The sequence below is a fragment of the Lepisosteus oculatus genome, chromosome 7 (genome assembly GCF_040954835.1).
Source record: "Lepisosteus oculatus isolate fLepOcu1 chromosome 7, fLepOcu1.hap2, whole genome shotgun sequence".
Taxonomy (NCBI): domain Eukaryota; kingdom Metazoa; phylum Chordata; class Actinopteri; order Semionotiformes; family Lepisosteidae; genus Lepisosteus; species Lepisosteus oculatus.
In genome coordinates, this window is record NC_090702.1 from 11,809,379 (window position 1) to 11,830,235 (window position 20,857).

At 35.1% G+C, this 20,857-nt stretch overlaps 1 protein-coding gene across 2 annotated transcripts in view; it reads left to right on the forward strand.

Annotated features, from left to right (window-relative positions):
• Positions 1–20,857, forward strand: part of iqsec3b (IQ motif and Sec7 domain ArfGEF 3b) — a 229,543-nt gene that overhangs the window by 201,638 nt on the left and 7,048 nt on the right. For both annotated transcript variants that reach the window (XM_015353122.2, XM_015353123.2), the window contains exons 9-13: positions 10–135; positions 1,422–1,521; positions 8,725–8,886; positions 12,602–12,694; positions 15,239–15,282. In XM_015353122.2, coding sequence (XP_015208608.2) covers positions 10–135; positions 1,422–1,521; positions 8,725–8,886; positions 12,602–12,694; positions 15,239–15,282 — 525 coding nt within the window. The remainder of the gene's footprint in view (positions 1–9; positions 136–1,421; positions 1,522–8,724; positions 8,887–12,601; positions 12,695–15,238; positions 15,283–20,857) is intronic.

Here is a 20,857-nt window from a genome sequence, read left to right on the forward strand (position 1 = left end):
TTCTTCCAGGTTCTGTCTGTGCCTCACAGGAGACTTGTGTGCTGTAGTAGGCTCTTTGAAGTCACAGATGTCAATAAGGCTCAAAAGCAGGCAGCTCATCAGAGAGAAGTGTTCCTCTTCAATGACCTGCTTGTGGTAAGCTTTGATTTCATTTACATTTAATAAGCCTTAAAATTAACCCAAGCTTAGCATCGTTAAAATGTATTTCAGTAAGTGTCAGTAATTGTTTTGTGTTTGGAATTTATCACAATTTTATCACAAACTAAAGTTGGTAAGATTTAATTTATACTTTTAGGAATATTAATATTTTAATATTAATATTTAAATGTATATATGTATATGTATATTTAAGGAATATTAATAACAAATTATGTATTCCTTCATTGCTTACTGTCATTCAAGCATTTGTTCTTGAAGACAGAATATACCATACAAAACAGAATATACCATATGTTTACTCACACAATGTTTAGAACAAAATTCTTAATGTAAAACATCTGAATGAAATTAGAAAATATAAGGTACTGTATACTGTATATTGATCTGAATATACTGTAGTACTGGCTTGTATAAGGTACAATGCAATTTACAGTGCATGACAGAGTCAGTCAAAAAAACTACTCAAACTTTTATTTTAATCTTGTCTTTTTATGTCTTTATTTGTTTTTAAACACAATATGTGTTTAAAGTCACTATGTATAATATATTTTTACAAATAAAATCTAAAACAAAATGATCTGTTTTCAAATTCCTATTTATACCCAATTGCTAATAACTGTATACTGTATGTAATTAACAAATGATGTTTAGTTTTGTTATACAGTATTTTGACATACTGTATCTAATTTGTAGTTGTGATAGCAATGTTGTAACAACATCTTGTCCAACAATGTAATCTTTCTATTTAATGAAATTGTTTGTCACAAGTTCTGTATACAAACAATATTATTAGTGCAGCAAGGCGGCACTAATGGATTAATAAACATTTAATACTGTACTGATTTGTCTGGCAACCACAAACAGCTGTAGTACTTTAAGGATTCTCTACACCACCTGTAGTATTTTCAGAACTGAGCAGTCCTGCATCAGTTTTGAAAAAATAAAAAAGCCATGATGCTTCTGCTGTCTGTGATACCATGGTGCCTACAGAGGTATATCAACTGACACTTTGCACAGCTGCATGTGTTTATCACTCATTTGTAAAGAAGTTGTAGTTTAAAAGACTGATTTTAATGTTGCTATCATAGTATGCCATTTTCTACCCCAGAGAAAATTGCTGCCCTTTGGTGGTTATTGAGCACATAGTGTGTGGCACTGTTGAACTACTCATGCTTGTTAAGGAGTCTGTCCTGTTCATGTGAATCTGCCATAGTTGATTCATTCATACTTTTATGTTTTAATAACTCTTTCATTTTTTTCAGATTCTGAAGTTATGTCCAAAAAAGAAAAGCTCTGCCACCTACACATTCTGCAAAGCTATGGGCCTTCTGGGAATGCAGTTCCACCTCTTCGAGAATGAGTGTAAGCACCAGTTCTGTGTTGCTGTTTTATTCATTATATACTGTAAGGCATGAATAATAAACTGTTTTGGGAAATCGTTAGGCAATTTCATTTCCTTTAAACTTACAGAGTATCCCACTGTAATATAATAGACAATAAGGCTAATAGATAATAAAACCAATTAATAAGATTTTTTTTTCCTGAGGACATGAATGTTATAACTGTTTTACCCCCAGATTATAATTGAGAGACAGCAGAATATATGATTTCGGTATGCTCTTTTCTGTTTTAATTTGTATGCACGTGCTTTGGTTTTTCTGTGGGTAGTTTGTACATTATTATATTAGGAAGGGCTGCAAACAGGAATACTGTAGGTTTATCTTACATAAACTTAAAAAAAAACTTAGTGTATGTTTCTTACATACTGTCAAAATATTCTTTCCCATTTTTATACACTCCGATCTATATTTTCTATATTATCTTACATTAAAAAAATATTTTAAAGTGCTATTGATAGTCGAATTAAAACCAGTTTAAAAAAGACAGATCCCTCAGTATGTTCATCTTGTTGAGGTCCAATCCAACCAATATAATATAACAGGCTCATTGTGTATATGAATCATGTTATGTAATATGAGAAATATGTAAAATCGAAAACATACATTTATTTCATTTCATTTCTTTGTTCATAAAGATGGCATATGCTGCATGTTATCATTATATACAGTATCTCCGAATTACATTACTAACACACTACAGTGTTATTCAAGTAAGCATTTCAGGTGGGTAGCTGCGTCACACCTGAAGAGGACTACATGGCCGAATCGTTGTGTTTTCTTTCTTCCTTTTTTTCAGCATGGAATAAACCTATTACTTGTTCCTTCAAGTAAGCATGTTGCAAAACAAAGGAACATTAAAGATATAGTAAGATTACATTTTTATATGACTTTGGTCCTTTCACTTGCATTTTCTAAGGTGATCTTTTGATTACTAGTTCAAATTTCTAGTGGTAAAAATTAATTCTCATCATTGTTGACTCTTCATACAATTCTAAATTCTACATTAACTCATTACTGCAACTAAGCTCAAATATGTAGTCTACTTGTAAATTACTAAATCATATCTCGCAGCATTAGATTCAAAGTGGTACGGCATAACAATGCAAGAAGAATGTCTAATGTAATACTTTGTTTCATTAATGCAGACTACCACATGACTATGGAATGTTTCTTATTTGTTTCATTATTAAGATGTCACAGTTAAAGTTTCTAAAAGCCCATGGTAGCTATAGACCTACTTTACCTGTAATTCAAATAAAAAGACACTAAAAATCATGTAAGTTAAACACTGTTGTTAAATTTCCTAACAAAACGTAGAGATACTGTATAAAGTACAGTACATTTAAAAATATGGAGTGAATTATACTTTTGTTTATTTTGTACCTTGAAAGAAACCTTGCCTTACACATGTAAATGGCACATTGACATTCGATCATGACCTTATTCAAATCAATTCATTGTATACCTAATTTACAAAATCCAAAGCAACTGTGTAATTACAGGATTGGTCCCAACATCATCACTAATTATATACTAATTAGTATATAACTTACACCAAAATCCTCTAAGCACTATACTTCTACAGATGTAGAAATCAATACACAATCACTTGATCTCACAAAATGAATATAAATCAAACATTCCTCATACAAAAAGTGAAAAGGTGCAATTTTAATTGAAATCTAAAAAGTGCAAGAGAATTAGTGTTGTGAATTTTCAGAGGTACAGAGTCCCTTTACCGAGGAGCATAGGAGGTGAATGCATGATTACCAATTGAGCTCTGGTTCTTGAAAATGCCAAAGAATTAGTAAGTGATAAGTACTGTAAGAGTCAAAGCTGCTTTAACTATCCCAGAAATAGGCTGTATTTTACAAATCGTAAAAGGATGATTTGCCACAGGTATTTATTGAAACTTCAGAAAGAGTGAATCCAAAATGACAGGACAGCTACTAACCAAAGGAGAAGATAAATCTATAAAATGTAATATAAGATTACTGCAACCAGATTCAGTTGTATTAGTACTTAGTAGATGAAGGTTAGAAAGAAGCCTGACACTTTCAAAACAAAGACACTATCATTGCAACATAAATAACAGGTCCTTTGTAGTAAATAGTAGGCATTTGTGTTATACAGTACTAACAATATTCTGTGATAAAAAGTAAATGAAGGAAAACACTATCAAGCATTGTATGGAATTTTTGGACTAAAGCAGCTTATAGGACTCATCTAATTTTTTCCGGACTTGTGTGTAAGCCAACTGAACATACCAACAGCAGGTACAGTAACTTCTTGCCAGTTGTCTAGACTGCACACTTCACTACATGGCCGGATGCATTGTACTTTATATAAGCAGAATGTAGACATTATGAGGTCCCAAGTCACTCATTTTAAATAAATGGCCACAAAAACAAATCTAGAGGTCAGTTTTGTGTTTACTTTTATTTTAAATGAATACAAATTGTGACAATAACTAGCCTCGAAGGACTTTTATCCAGAGCTAACAGAGACTGAATTAAAAATTGTGGAAGTGCAGTTTATGGTTAAGTCCCATTTGTCTTGCGATTTACTCAAGTGTAATTACATTAAATCCTGCAGTTTGTTCCCAAGAAAAGATTTATAGACTGGTCTAAGTGGTTGTTACATCATTGAACAGACTCCTCACACAAACTATGTTCAGTTGTTAAAAAAAGGAATAAAAATGAAACCCCTTGGTAGTATTGGACATTGTCTAACAAAGTACAGTACATGTATTTGTATGTTTGTTTTGAATTACAAAAGTAATGAAGGGTTATTCTAAGCCTGTACTGTATGTTCTGCAGTTATTCTTGTAATTTACTGTATTTAAGGGGTAAAAAAAACTTACTGCTTTGATTTTAATGCTTTTAGTTGTTTTTATACGTAAAGCTTTTTGGTTAAACTTCTAAAGTGTTACAGCCCTATAATGTCTTTCAATCACTTTAAATTAATCTTACACTGAAAAAATTAGATGCGCAGTACACATAAAGACTCCTAAGTACTGTGAGTAATACTAAGAGTGTCATTGGTATACAAGCAGAAGATGAAGACTGGACAAATACTGTATAATAACAGAGGTGTTTTTTTTCCTTATAGTACAAAATATACATAGTAGAGTACATTTTCTAAACATTTTATCCCATACAAGGCCACAAGGTGGGAAATACCCTGGGCAGTTCATCACAGGGCAGAAACAAAAGAACACAAACACACTCACATAAGGGCCAGTTTTCCTAGAAATCCATTAACCTACAGTATCTGTGTGTCTTTGGATTATAGGAGGAAATGGGGAAACACCCATGTCAACATAGAAACTCCAGGAATTTAACTTAGGGCCCCAGCACTGTATGGCAACAATGCCCAGCAATGCTAATCACTGAACTACCATGTCACCTGCTATTAGAGGCTTTTTCCAGAAAAATGTTTCACTGCATGTCTATTTTCCATATTTTCACCATTCACTCCATCTTAATACTATTTTCAGAATATTTAGAGTTTTACATTTTGTTACTGTACCTTTATGAATTGGTTATTAATTTTTTCAAATTAAAGTTACATTTTGTTTTGCAAACAAAGAATTAATAGTAAAAATTGCACTTAAGGTTAATTAACTGAACAGAAATGAACTGTTCCCCTTTTATATGTTCAACAGTCAGAGTTTGAGGGATTTCCATTGTGATTCATAATGTTCATACTGTAATGAATTTGATATGTTTCTTTGGTTTAGTGGTAAAACTCTTGCCTGCCACCTGAATGTTCTAGGGCTCAATGCCTGGCTAATACCAATGCAAGTTGTACTTCTAACAAATAGAAGACTCTTTCTTTGAAAATATAATATGTATACTACAGATTTAATAATGTTACATATCATAGTATGTTAAATTAATATTAAAATATTAAGTAGGGGATTTTCACAAAGCAAAATTACTGAGCCAGATATATATTAAAACATGGTTTCTTGTTTTATAGGTTGTTTGTTTGTTTATTATTGATTTGTTGGCTGTTGTGAATGCAATATTTTTTTCATGTTTACATATGCACTACATCTATACTTGTCTTACAGATAATTTAAATCAAAAGTAATTAGGAAACAGATCATGCTTATTTTAGATTTTGAGTATAAAAAATATATTATACACATACTGTAATGGCTTTAAAACCATACAGTACCTGTATCATACTGTTTTAAGAGCAAATAGAAATAGTACAATGAAAAATGAAAATAGTCTGATTTGTCTGTGCCTCTGTAGTGGAGCGGGAAAAAATAGTTGCTTTATCTCGGGAACCAAAACAGCACAAACACTACTTTCTAACAGCTCTAGCGGAGTACATTGTTAATACTGAGTAAAATAAAGTTCTTAACGTAAACATTTTCTATAGTTATTTATTATTTCCTGCATCAGTTTTGAATAATTTTAGCCCATTCTTCTTTTTAAAACTGCTTGTTGATTCATTTCCTGTAAATTAAGGCCAATTCTCACGTCCCAATTCTCGCACTGTGCACTAAGCCCTTCCTCCAAGTCTGCACCTCTGTGATGAAGTGCAAGTGTGGACTTCAAGTGTGTGAGTATTCGAGGGTGGATTGTTATAAACAGGGTAATGGGACACCCCTCGCTGATGACACTTGCTGCTTACATGGCTCAGGGTCAAAATACTGTCCATTGTTGATGCTTCTTTTCAGTCTCTGCTTGCAGTTTGATTAAATTGAATTTCATCTCATCTGTCTGTGCACAAAAGTACTGACACATCATGTTGAGCAGGCTTAACTCAAAACAGGCAAAGTAAACTAAAGAATCTTTTACAATATTGTTTATTAATGTAAAAAAAGCCTTACACTTATGTAATGCTTTTATGGGCTATCAGTAGGGAGGACAACAGAGTGATGAAGCCAATTCATAGATGGGGATAATTAGGAGGCCATGATTGGCAAAGGGTAGTGGGAAATTTGGCCAGGACACCAGGGTCACATCCCTACTCTTTTCAAGAAATGCACTGGGATTTTTAAGGACCACAATTTGATGTCTCATCCAAGGGACAGTGCCATTTTACAGCATAGTGTCCCCATCAGTATAGGTTTACCCAGGAGGTCTACCATTCAGGTACTGACCAGGCTCACACCTGCTTCACTTCAGTGGGTTGCCAGTTATGAGTTGCAGGTTAATATGGCTGCTGGTTATTTAGTAGTAATTTATTCAGAGTTACTACTAAATGCATTTCATAATGTCTGTCACAGTACAAAAATGACAGTACAAGGAACTTAACATTTAGGAAAGTTTAGGAAATTTAGAAATGCAACACCCTAAGCTGTAGCAGACTTCAACAGGAATGTTGTATATGAAGTATATGAAGGGCGCAAGACTGCAAGTGTGCATATTGGGACAGGGCCTAACTTGCTTTAGTGAGGGTCTCCCAGAAGCAATGTTCAGCATGATAAATTAAATTTAAAAAACCTGTTGATAAATTTGACCAATTACCTTTTAGTTGAGTAACAATGGCTAACCTAATCCACACATGGATTTATGAGAGATGGCTGGAAAAAGTTTGACATTAATGCTTGGTAATCTTTGGTTCTTAACAACAAATGATTCGGACAAGAAAGAGAGTGCATGAGACAGCCCTTTGTTAGATGAGAAACTTTAAACAGAAAAAGGTGCTACTGTATGTGAGGAAAGTGCTTTAACAACTTTAGTGAAGCTAAATACAATAATTATATCAATAACAAATAAGATAAAAGGGGGAAAAACATATATATAAACATTTTACATTTTAAATTTCATAATTTAAAAGTAAGGGAACATTTCTGAAAAGCACAAATCTTGTACTGGTCGGAATTAAACCCACACCCTGTTATATAAAAAGTCAGGAATTGTATCCCTGAGCTACCACTAAATAATGGATTTCTAGTGAAAGTTTGTGAGGGACGAAGGCAGCCGAATTATGCTTACTTGGCACAATTTGCACCTAATCCCAATGTAATTGCCTCACTTCGCATATATACCACATGTCATCCTCTCCTTTTACCACATGTCATCCTCTCCTCTTCCTTGCTCATTTTCAAATCCTTCCTCCATTCCGTCTCCACCTTGGTCGCCTTTTCACTAAGCATGGGGATCCTAGCCTCCCCATCCTATTGACAGGAAATTGACTCTTAGCCAAGTGGGACAAACCAAAGTTTTCACTAAATTCAATAAACAATTCTACCCTCACACAAACTTCGGCTGCTTTCTTCTATCACAGATTGTATATTTAGCATTAAAATAAAATATAAGTTCATCGTCTCCCTCACAAAGCAAACAAAGTGTGTATTGTACTGTACCATTTTATGACTGGTTTGACATGTTTTCCACTAAATGTATGATAGAACTGGTCTCATTCTTTAGCGCTCCATACTATTAGTCAACTTAATACATACCTGTACACTTGTAGTAATCCACGTTCCTGGTATTTTTCCATGTTTTCATTTATAATATTTTCTAAAGTTCCCTTTTCCATTTAGTTATAGAGACTAACCAATGTATGCTGCAGATGGTACAGTAAAGTATCTCGAATAATGGGATTGTTTGTGCGATTAAAGGTGGTCCAACTCCTCTTTTATTCTGAGACTGTATAAAATGGAACAGGAAGTATTTCCTTCATAGCATATACTGTAGTTTTAAACCCTCTGCCATGTGAATGGAATATGTGAAAATTAACTCCAGTATGATATAATATGTATATAATACAATCATATAATTATTTTATAACATTTTCTAGAATACCATAGTAGGCCCCTCTCTTCCGTGCATTTTTCTGTCACTTAGTTAAATCACATGTGGGTTATGCCAAAGCTTTGTATGACTACTGTAACTTCTCAATAAATATTCCTAAAAGTTTTTTTTTCTTACTAAGTGTTGTTATATCTTCTGAAATGTACTTTCAGATCTTTACACATTGTTCAGCAATGTATTGTTCCACATCTACACATGAAACCTGTTATATATGTACAGTATATATATATTGTATATATATAGTTATATATATATAGGCTTTTGTCATTTTCAGCCTTTGCACACTTTTTAATTGCATTATACCATCCTGTCCAATTCTCCCTAAATTCGGTCAAAGCATCACATCAATCAACCCTATTCTTATCTGTCTTTTTTTAACTTAGACTACCCCCATGGGATCACTATCGTGTCTCCTTACTCTGGGTCAGAGAAGAAACAGGTGCTGAATTTCTGTGCCCAGAGTGCAGAAGAGCTGCTTAAATTTGTGGAAGACCTGAAGGAGTCAATTGCTGAGGTGACTGAGATGGAGCAGATCCGCATTGAATGTGAGTTCCCTTCTCTGTGTTGTTTGGTGCCTATAGAAATGAAACATGTGATGTGTGAATCTTACCACACCAATGCCCCCATCACTCTACTGGGGCATTAGGACCCACATAGACCATAGGGTGAGCACTCCCTACTGGAAAGGAACAAGTAATAGATTTATTCCATGCTGAAAAAAAGAAGAAAGAGAACACAACGTTTCGGCTGTGGAGCCTTCTTCAGGCTCCACGGACGAAAAGTTGTGTTCTCTTTCTTCTTTTTTTCAGCATGGAATAAACCTATTACTTGTTCCTTTGCAGCTACCCATCTGAACTACTCCCTACTGGTCCCACTAATACTACTTCTAGCAGCAACCGTAGTTTTTCCCAGGACTGCTCCCAACCAGGTACTGACTAGGCTCACACCTGCTTAGCTTGCGTGGGTTGCCAGTCGTGAGCTGCAAGGTGATATGGCTGCTGGCTGTCCTGTTTATTCCACACATAAAGTTGATGATAATGTCCAGCAAAACATTGTACTGATTACCTTTCAGATGCCCCTTTTTGTGGTTTGCTGTCAGAAAAAGGTTGCTGATTTGCAATGCAACCATGAATGCCACATTCACGTAGGTAACATTGAATGGTAGTTTTTGATACTTTGTGTCCTGAAGTTGGCAGTTTAATTTGGAGATCTCTGCTGTCTATGGATTTATGGTTGATTGCCACAGTTGCAAGTCTTCTTCCTGGTAGGATTGCCACTATACTGTATACATAAGCCTAAGCCTACTTTTACAGGATCCAACTGTGGAATAGGATTTAGATTTCTGTTCCTTTATAACCATACTCCAACTTGCAAAGGGTAATGAGCCTTGATTGCATTCTTTGGAGAGCTTTTTGATTTTAACCTTGATGGTACAGTACATGCTACTACTGAATGTCTTAGGGAAAAGCACTAAAGGATATTTAGAAGTGTAACACTTCTTTTAAGTCAGATTAAGACATCTCTTTCAAATAGGAAATAGGAACTCATTTTGTCCCTATTTCATTGAGGGGTATTAATAAATATGTATAGCACTGTACAGTATATGTAGATTCATTTGTGCATTACAAACTTTATTCCAGAAAATCACACTCCAGAGGTTTTAGTCAATGGGCAGAAACCTAGGAGCTAATACTACCAATATTAATAAAGCATACTAGTGTCATGCCAGGCCCAACAAGGTGTTGAAACAGGCTCAGCAAAAATTAGAGTCAATGAGCCAAGATATGCGGCAATCGAGATAATTTACACAATGACAGCACTGATGAGGACAAACAGCTGATGCAGCAGGTGTGCAGCTGAAGCAGGCAGAGCAGAGGCTGAGGTCTGAGGTGATGAAGAGATGATTAGTGGCAATGATGACTGAGGGATTGAGGATTGAGGATTGAGGATTGAGGATTGAGGATTGAGGATTGAGGATTGAGGATTGAGGATTGAGGATTGAGGATTGAGGATTGAGGATTGAGGATTGAGGATTGAGGATTGAGGATTGAGGATTGAGGATTGAGGATTGAGGATTGAGGATTGAGGATTGAGGATTGAGACAACCTCAAAGCAGGGTTAGTGACTCAATGTCTGAGCCCTGAGGAATGGTTCCTCAGGGCTTAAATACTGTGCGAGGTTCCCTAATTGACCTGATAGGCCCGGCCTGATCTCGTAGAGGATGGCCCCAGTGAGTCTCCAGCATGTGTGGAATGCGCATTGGTAATTGGTGGAGCTAATGTGGCAGTGCTGGAGCTCGTCGGGGTGTAACATCTAGAGCTGAAATTTTGTAGTAGAATGAGTTTATTTAATTAATTGGCGAAAAATATATTTTTAAAAAAGCATCAAAAGTGACCTGAACTAGTACTTCTTTACGCATCAGGGTATTTTCACTGCACCAGTCTCAGTGAAGTACACTGTCCAAGTGTAAAAAAAACTAAAATATTGTGAGCCCACAACCTTGCAATTACAAATCCTAAGCCCTAACCACTACTCTGTACTGTTGCCTCCTCATTACTGTCACAATTAAGGCATTCAGAGCTCAACTGGAAGATAAAACTGTCCCTGTGGTTGTTAGGGGTTACAGATACGTGTAGTGCTGCACTGAATATTTTGTTCCCTCTCTCTTCAGCGGAAAGATAAAAAACAGATATTTCACCCAACGAAACAATTCTTTCTTTTATCTTAAGGAAAAGTGCAGAGAAAGAACTACTTTTTTTCTAACCTCTTACTTCATAGTCTGGCTTAAACTGTAGCTTGAAAATACTATCGCTTGCAAGAGACGCAAAACAATTCAAAATCTATCTTGAAAAAGAATCATACATTTGCAACTGTATCTTTTCCTCATCCACCATGAATTTTTCCACTATGAATTATTCCCCTTTGCCAAAGAGCTATGCTTTAAAATGCCCTTCTCTGACAAACTGTAAAATTAAACATGAGTCTGGATTGGGAAGCAGAATTTATACTGAAGGGACTATACTTTACAACTAACTTTTTTGTTAAATATGCAGGAGCTGACCTTTCTAATCCATGTCCCCCCTCATGGGAAATGGCTGTGAAAGTCAGCAAGCAGTAATATTTGCCTTTGCGTGTATTATGTTTGAACAGCCCTTTGTAATCTTGATCTTGTTTTAGATAAAAAATAAAGCAGCATGCAGACTCAGCTCTGCATTAACACATGTCAAAGTTCAGGCACACAAAGAGTATCCTTGTCATTACCTGTAATGCAGTACAGCTAGCTAAAAAGTATGAACATGCTGTAAAACTAGTTGAGCCAGAGGTTATGAATGCAAGCAGTGCTTTTCAGAAGAAAGAATAATCTTCCTGGATAAGGCTCTGGCTAACACACTAACAGTCATGCCATCTCCACTACAATTAGTGGAACACAGAAACACAAAAGTATGTACTCTATACAGTATCTTTGAAAATTCCTGGCAAAAGAATATTGTAGAGAAACACAGCAGTAAATTCCTAGAAAATTGTCAGTACTACCTCTTAAAACTAAAATTGTTACTTTTCTGAAAGCACATCTTAATAAACCTGCAACATATCGGTGCTTAGTTTTATTTGTCAATAAGCTGAATACTGATATACAGTATTAAGTAAATTTGTTTTCCATAATTTATAGCTGATCTTGAAAATTAACTATTTTTAAATGGTTACTGAGCACAGCATTCTAAAACCTTAAATATTAATACTAGCCACTTTATTTCCTTATTAATATTAACATTCCATGAAATTTGTTTATTTCAGGATATTCTCTGTTCTCTATTTTAATAGAATTAAGAATTAATTGTAAAAATGATCTGGGGAAACCACAACTTTTCTTCTACAAAGGTTGGACTGTTTTCCTGAATGGTGTTACTCTTAGGACACTTAGGAATTTTTTTTTTAGTAGATTGAGTTTATTTTTTTTTCAAGGAAGACAAACAGTGACACCACTTAATCGCCAAATGAGAACCAGTGGTAAAATATGTGGAAGAGGTTAGAACAGTTGTAATTTCAATAAATTAATAAACATTTTACACTATGATTTAAATTTTATCCTGCTCAAAAGATTTTGTAATTCTTACTTTTCACTCAAAATGAGGTACTGTACAGTTATGCACACTAAATGCATGATTCATTACATTGTGAGCAATGCCATTTTCTCTTGTCCCATGCTGCTCCAATATTATCGCAGTTCTCAGTCTAAACTGGTCTTTTTATGTTTTGCAGGGGAGCTAGAGAAACAACAGGGGGCAAAGACTCATTCCTCCAAAAACAACGGAACACAGCTGGAGAGCCGAGGAAAGCAGAGCTCCCCGCCAGGTACTCCTTACACTACAGATTCCATGTAAAAACATGGAAAAATGCAAAAGAACTGCAAAATCTTATGAGGAGCCACCTATCCTATGTTAAATCCTTACAGGGCAACACTTTCCTGGGTACATTATAATGGTTGAACAGCTGAAATCTGTAATGATATTTTTGCAGTGCATCTGAAAAAGAAAAAGCAGCAGGGAAATACTGAAATTTTGAATCTATCAAATAATACTCCAAATACTACTGTTCAGTGTTCTTTATTTGCCCTGTTTCTAGACCAAATATTGTTTGAAGTGTAGTTATTGTTATTGTTAAAAATTAGAAAATGCTTTTAAATTTAAATGCATTTAAAATTAATAAATGTTTTAATAGTGGAGCAAGCAATTAAAGCAAGTTTCACTTTCTCATTGTTGATTGATTATTTACTTCTTGATCTTGATTACACACAGAAATCCACTCCTAAAGATCAGAGAGGAGCTTTGATTTAACTACAGACAGGTGCATGGAACAGATATCCTCAAAGCATTTAGTCTGAGTTAATCTCCATAAATTGCCACAAAGCATCCTGTCTTGTGCACATTCTGAGCCTGCTCTAATGTATTCTCCTGTAAGGCACATGTGACACTGGAGACCCAGATATTCTCAGATTTAATTGTGTTTTCTTTTGATTGCTTCTGTTTATATAATGTTTCTTATCTGATTTTTACAAGCATGAATGCAGCATTCTAAAAACATTGGTGGGAATACAAAACATCAGTTTAAACATCTAGTATTTAAGATGCAATTAATGAGAGCTCTAATAAAAATGTGATGGCTTTACATATCCAGTTATAGAATATTATGACATATGCAGAGGAATAATCTATGGTTACTGGAAAATATTAGACCATAAAACATACAGAATATTACACACAGTTAAACATACTATAAAACATATTATATAAACATATTATAAATGTGTTCTTTATAAGACTGGTAGGAATTAATATTTCTTATACCAACTGCCAGTAGTAAGGTTTAATTCAAAACAATTTAATTGAAGTACAGAAATACAGTACACAATACTCCTCTGGTACTTTTTGTTGGGCTGTTGTTTTCTGGAACAACTTTATGACAATGCTGACCTGCATTAAATTGCCCTTATCTTAATTCCAGAATGTAGCAGCCTATAGTCAGATATTAATGAAAGGTTTTGTTTACATTTACTTCTTTGTTCCAGCCCATCTGGTATTCCCATCAATTTATTTGGGTGCAATAGGCTATTAATCATTCTTTATATTAATAGCAAAACAATTTGGCAAAACAATATTTTGTGTTTAAAAACTCCATTACAGTTACAGAAGACTTTATGGTTCATTTTATCCAAGATTGTTACTTCAATGACTATTTAGTGATGGCTTGGCAGTTTTAAAATAGCACCAACATTCAAATTATGGCATTATTAGTGCAGACATCATTTTTCAGTGGAAATGTGTTTCCAATGAAGTGTGAATACTAAGACTTATAAGGATAAGGATTTACTTTAGTGCCCATGTACGATACACTATTGTTTTTTGTATAGTATTGAACCAAAAAAAAAAAGAAAGAAAAACATCAAAATTAAGCCAAACAGTAATTCAAAGCCTGACTAAACAGACAAGATTAGACTAGATTTAAAAAATATTAAAGAGTTAACATTTCTCAGATTAGCAGGGAGTGAGTTCCAGAGTTTTGGACAACCTGGTTGATAACTGCGTGTCCCCAATCGCTTGTACCTATAAGAACTACTAAAAGGTGTGCTTCAGCTCAAAATAAAGCCCTTCTTGGTATTACATAGGGAGTAATGAGAGATGCTTAATATTGTGAGGGATGTGGTGTGTAATGCTTTTAAAGTTAAGAATAAAAATCTGAACTGAATACACTGGGTAATGGGGAGCTAGAGAAGAATTTGTGTACTCACAGAGCCTTGAACGTATTAGAAGTTGAGCAGCTGCGTTTTGGACCATTTGAAGTTTGTTTAGGGAGCCGGTAAGGAGATCACTATAAAGGCTATTACCGTAATCCATCCTCGATGTGATGAATCAGGGTTTCTGCAGCAGTATTATCAAGGAAAGACTGAATGTGGGCAATCTTATGCTGAAGTCTGGTTCTATTCCTAAGGCTGCCATTTACAGTAGAATATACAATGGAACACTACCAGTTTTCAGAGTATTGTATGTTACTTGGCAAGTAAAAGAGAGGAAATTGTTTAAAGCATGTATTGCAGTATAGTAAAAATCAGTAAATATATATACAGTATACAGTAGTAACATATAGTAAAAATTCTTGAGATAGGCACAAACCTCTTTAAATTCTTAGAGTTTAGAGTTAAAAAAGACTTAATAGCTTACTATTCTTTGAACTAAGGCTCTCTTTGTGATTAAATTTGAGTTTTTATTGGGGAGATAATCAATACAAACATTAAAATTGCTTTATAAAATTTTACTGTAGACACAAGCTATACCATTGAGTTTGACTTTTTTATAGAAATACTAATACTATATACTGTATATATTATTGGTTTCTTCCTAGGCAAGCAGGATCTTGATGAAAAGACAGGGAACAACAAAGTTGAGGTACGTAGTCCTTAATATGGAGAACCCCAAATACAGGTAAGTTATTTTGTTTTGATTTGAAGGAGAGTTTAGTTAAGTAAGTTTATGAGAACAACCAGTACAAGTGTGCTTCTGAGTATGTTTATCTACAACAGTGCCTAAAATTCCTATGTATTACAGGTTACCCAGCACTGTACAGTGCTACGTGCTTGTACTGTATTTATGGTACAGAGTAATTGGTTTTATTTTTCATTGATGATGCTGTGGATGCTGTCATACACACAAGCACACATGCCCACATGGCAGATTTGAAGACACAGCAAGTCAACAAAGCAAAAAATGGTGTCAATTATCAATAACTTTTTTCAAGAATAACACTTGAATTGGATGTGAAAGCTTTATCTGAGACACAACAGAGGACTGGTTTGATGAAAAAAATGCAGTGAAGAGCAGAAGAACAAAAGAGGTAATAATATATAAAAGGTCATAAGAGTAAAAAGGGATACCAAGAGCTATAAAGACTGTAAAATATATATATTTAAAAAAAACATATACTGTATATACCTAATAATATTTGTGCTCCTTAATTGTGTGCTGGCTGTAGTGATTAAAAATAGTTTAATGGCATAAATGATGAGGTTATTTGTTTATTTTTCCATTTGTATTTATTTATAGAACTTGAATTCATCATTACAGTCATAAACATTTAATTCACACAGTTGGAAGCCTTCAAACTAATTATCAATGGAATTTTCTAAACAGAAAGCCTGTTTAAGGCCATATTCTTAAACTGTTTTCCACCATCATAAGGTGATTTTACCAAATCAAACAGAAGTCTTAAACATCTTAATAATAGCATAATAATTAATTGCGTAATCTGAAACTTAAATGTCAAAGAAGGTTTTCCTTCTTTACTCTTTTAGTGGGCCTTATTAATGTATACTGTTGTATTACATCCTAATAGCAGAGTAAATTGAAATAAAGCACAGATCATGGAAGAATGATAGAAAATATAGGAAACGTTGGCAAAGCAATCCTAATGCTTTGTAAAAATATGGAAAAAACATCGGAAAATTACAGATGGAAGAGATATACCATAGTAAACCTTTATGAGATAAATGTTCGTTGAGAGTCTTTAGCCTCTCACTGCAGCATATTATGCTATTTACTGCTCATAAAGAGTTTGCCCTATGGAGATATACAGTACATGAAAATATTGATATGGCGCAATATTTAGGGTGTATTGTTAAGCTTTTAAAATAAAATGAAAGAATAAAGGTGATGTGAAATCAGTATTCATTGCAGTTCTTCTGCAGAACCATGTACTATCAAAGCTGCAATCTGCAAGAAAATGTATTATATTTCCTTGTGCAAATGTCAAGCTACCTAAGGAGATTAGCTGTCAAAAAGATAAACGGTCATGCGACAGAGGACATTTTTACAAGGTTATCATAAAAGTCACAGATCTGCTAGGTATAGTGAGGATCCTCATCTAGATGTTTTTGCACTTTTGCCAAGTTTGAGTTGACCATCTACATTAAATTATGACATGAAGTAAAATTTGCAAGGCTTTATTGCTTATGGTGGTGGAAGCCAAATAATGTTTTTCTTCTTGTTTCTTTCAAGTGGCAGGACAGTCAAAAATTGCACTAAAAAATGAAATCTGATATTCACAGGGTGTCTGAAATTAATCACACTACCAAAATAATTAATAGCCATGTGTTTGCTTGTTAATAAATTGTATGGCAAATATTGAACTAGAGAAATGTTGTATTTCACAAAACTAACAAACTTAAAACCTAAATGCCATATGATTGTGTTGTTGCAGTTGAAGCATTCAACCATCGAACAGCACTACTTTTATATTTTTTGGCACAGTAAAACAGAATCAATATTTAGCATGGGTTTTTATGTGTAAAAAATCTATCATGCCTCAGGTGCCAACTAAACCTAGCCCTTCATGACTCATGCTGTACATGTAATAATTTGATTTTGATACAATATGTTTTAAGTTATTGGATTTTTTTGTGTGGGCGCTCAAACATTTTCAGTTTATAGAGTATCTGCATGTTTTGATTAGGAAATACTTCATTTAAGTTGTCAAGATGTCACGTTCTCCTCTCATAGCCCCTATGAATTCTTGAAACTTGGTTCACTATTATGCCATTACAGTATATGCTTTATTACACAGTTTTCAGAACAAAAGGCTTCAAACTGAAATTTTGGCACTTGATCCAATATTTTTTATCTGCTGTAAATTAATTAATGGACTGGGTGTTTTTGTTGGTTCTAATTGTGGGGTTTAAAGGCACTGTAGGAGCAAATGTTAGCCATCACATGGTGCCTGTTTACTCATGTACCAAAGTACCAACATTAGGTTCACATTTCCCCAAAGATTAAATTATGTGGATTAAACAGAAAACTTCAAAGAATAAGGAGGTAGAAAATTAAAAATTCCTGCTTTAATTTTGAAATTTAATTTGTCTCTGATTTCTTTACATAATTCATCTGAGAATTCCCTGTGAAACCTTTCTTTTACATTGATATGTTTATGCAAGAATGCAGTGATATAGGTTTATCGATCAGTCTTTTCTTTGATGAGTCATCAGTCTGTGGAAAAATACAGCTCGTAATGATAACCAATAACTAGAAGAATAATTGGGCTGTGACAGATAATTACCACACCTACCAGGTGAGTTTTTACAGACCTGCTGCACCTACAGTATGTTTTTCCACTGTCACTTATAATCACCATTTTCATAATCCTTACACCATAACCACACTTTTTTCACAGTATTCTCACAATATTTTAAGAGTAACTCTCGTTAACTCACACTGTGTAGCATTGCTTTTGACTTTTATTTGGCACAACATTCTCCCAGTCTGCGTACACTCACCCCCTGCCAAGGTTCTCTTCTGGCCCTGCTGCAGAAACATGGCAGACATTTCCTCAGCCTCAGCAGCCGCTCCCACTCCTCTTCCATCAGTGCTGGGAGCCCTTCAGCCTGCATCTCCTACTCTCTGGTTTCTTCACCTCACATTTCACAATACGCTCTCTCATACTCATACATATACAGTACCACACTCGCTTACACATGCACATTTAACACATAATTCCATACTCATAATACTTACCTCTTCAGTCATTCTGGGGCAGGACCACGGTGGAGAGAGGATTCATTGTAGCCCGAAAATCGCTAAGGGACTCACTCCGGCTCACACTTTTGGCACCACCATGCAACACACATCTTAGCAATAAGCACATCCCCTGTTGGAACCACTTTTCCATCAGAACCTCTCTGGGATCCTAACTTTCTACCTGCCGGTCTTCCGTCTCACCATTCTTCAATTCCAACCACACTGGCAACACTTCTCTGGCGTCAGCAGCCAACAGCATTCGACTCTCCGGGCTACACTGCTTCTCTGGTGACTGAAAACATCACTACACATACAGTATGTTCCGTGAATCTGCTGGCCAGCCCTAGTGCTTCTCTGTGGACAACACCCATCAGCCTCTACTGCTACTGGACCTAAGGGTAGTCAGAGCCCCAGTCAAAGGCTTGGACTCCATTCCATCCATCTTTCTATACCTCCATGGTACTTATACGGTAGCTCATAGCATGCATACAGCTCCACCTTACCACCTCCCTTGCCCTTGCAATACAGTTGGCAGACTCTGCTGCCCCCTCGGGCTACTTTCCTTACATCTCCACAGCATATAGTGTACCCCCCACAGTACTAGGCTGCCTAGTCATGCCAATTCTCCAATCCCCAGGTTCAGGAGAGCTTTATTCTGACACAAATCTGCTTTCACAAAGGGTTTTCTTTTCTTCCAAAGAGAGTTTAGATGTTTGAATAGGACAGCTCACACCAGGTGTTCATCCAGACACCTGAAGTATTTCCTGCAGCTGTGACTTCCCCGATGAGTACCTACTGGTGGGCTGTCACATGGGCAAAATATCCTAAAATCTTCTGAGGACCAAGTGCTTTTGACCTTTTCTCTAATTGCTTTTGCAGTTTTTCCTTTGTACTGATCTATTACCCATCACTTTCCGTCATATCTATGGAATGTGAATTAAGGCTGAACTAAATATTGTAAAGACTGTAAATATTGTAAACTATAAATGTTCACAAAAGTCCAAAACTATCAATATAAAAATAGTTTAAAAAGAGCTTCAAAAGTAAGTCATAGCAAAACATAATAGTGGATAAGATGTGGATGATACCGTTAATGAAGAAATAAATTAAACAAGAACAATTCAAACTGTATTTATTGCAGGAAGTGATACATAAAGAACACAGATAATTATTTAAAACGTGAACAACACATTTATACCTTCTTTTGTTAATACAGTGCCAACAGTTACGTTCATAGTATTTTATTATGAAAACAAAGATTATTAAAATACTTTTCATTTACTGTACAGTATATGTTCAGTCCTGTGCATACCAGTAACTTATTCTTTGTTGAAAGTAGAATTCTTACTTAGACACTGAATTAGTAAAACTGAAATAAATACAATTTCCTTTTTGCTAAAAATAAAAAGAACTGATCTTACATGTTGCAGTTTCTTATTAAAGTTTAACATTAGGGCTGCATGGTGGTGCAGCATTGTTGCCTCACAGTACTGGGGCCTTGGGTTCAATTCTGGACCTGCAGTGTTATCTGTGTGTTTGTTTATTCTCGCCATGTTTCCTCTGGGTGCTCCCAGGCATAATGTAGAAAAACTGTCCTTAGTGTGATTGTGTACATGTCGGTGTCTGTGTGTGCCCTCAAATGGACTGACATCCTGTCCAGGGTGTATCCTGCCTTCCACCAGTTGCTTGCCAGAACAGGCTCCGGCTCCTCTGTGACACTGTATTAGAGAAAGTGATTAGAAAATGGATGGATGAGACTCAATATACAGTACTGTGGAGTTCTGTGGTACATCATACTCTAGCACCCATGCTAGATTTTATTTTTCCTATAAATGATGGCAACCAGATTGATAAGAAGCGAATATATCTGAGGCTTATATTCTGTAGGTCAACCTAATTCAAGAGGTTTTGAATGAAAATAATCTATATGAAAACTAAATCTATCAAAAAATGAGGAAAATGGAGTGACTGTCTCAGTATATCAAGAACAAAGGTCAGACTAAAAACTATCAGTTTCCTTAGAGATGCTCAAAGTTTACTGCCAACACTTTACTACAAATTACATTTATTAGAAATGAAAGAGACTGATTTTTAGTTTTTAGTCCTTCTGGGAAAATGATGATGGTATGTTAAGAAATGTCTTATTTCAGCTATTTTTAAATCTAAGGGACCTATGCTTTATGTTTAGGAGAATTTGCTTCTGTACAGTACTGTATGTCAGTCAAGATTGGACCAATGACAGAAATGCAATCCATAAGAAACAAAGTATCCAAGGGTCCAGGCTACATTAATTGTGGTGGAGACATTTGAGACATTGTTTTTTCTCAGTTTCACTGGGAGTGTTACTAATAACAGTTGTTAGTAACTGTCCAGAGCCAGGATGAAAGTTCTTAAAGGGTATTATAGAGGGTGTAGCAAAGGAAGTACAGTAGGCGATTGCTGTAGACAAATAAATAAT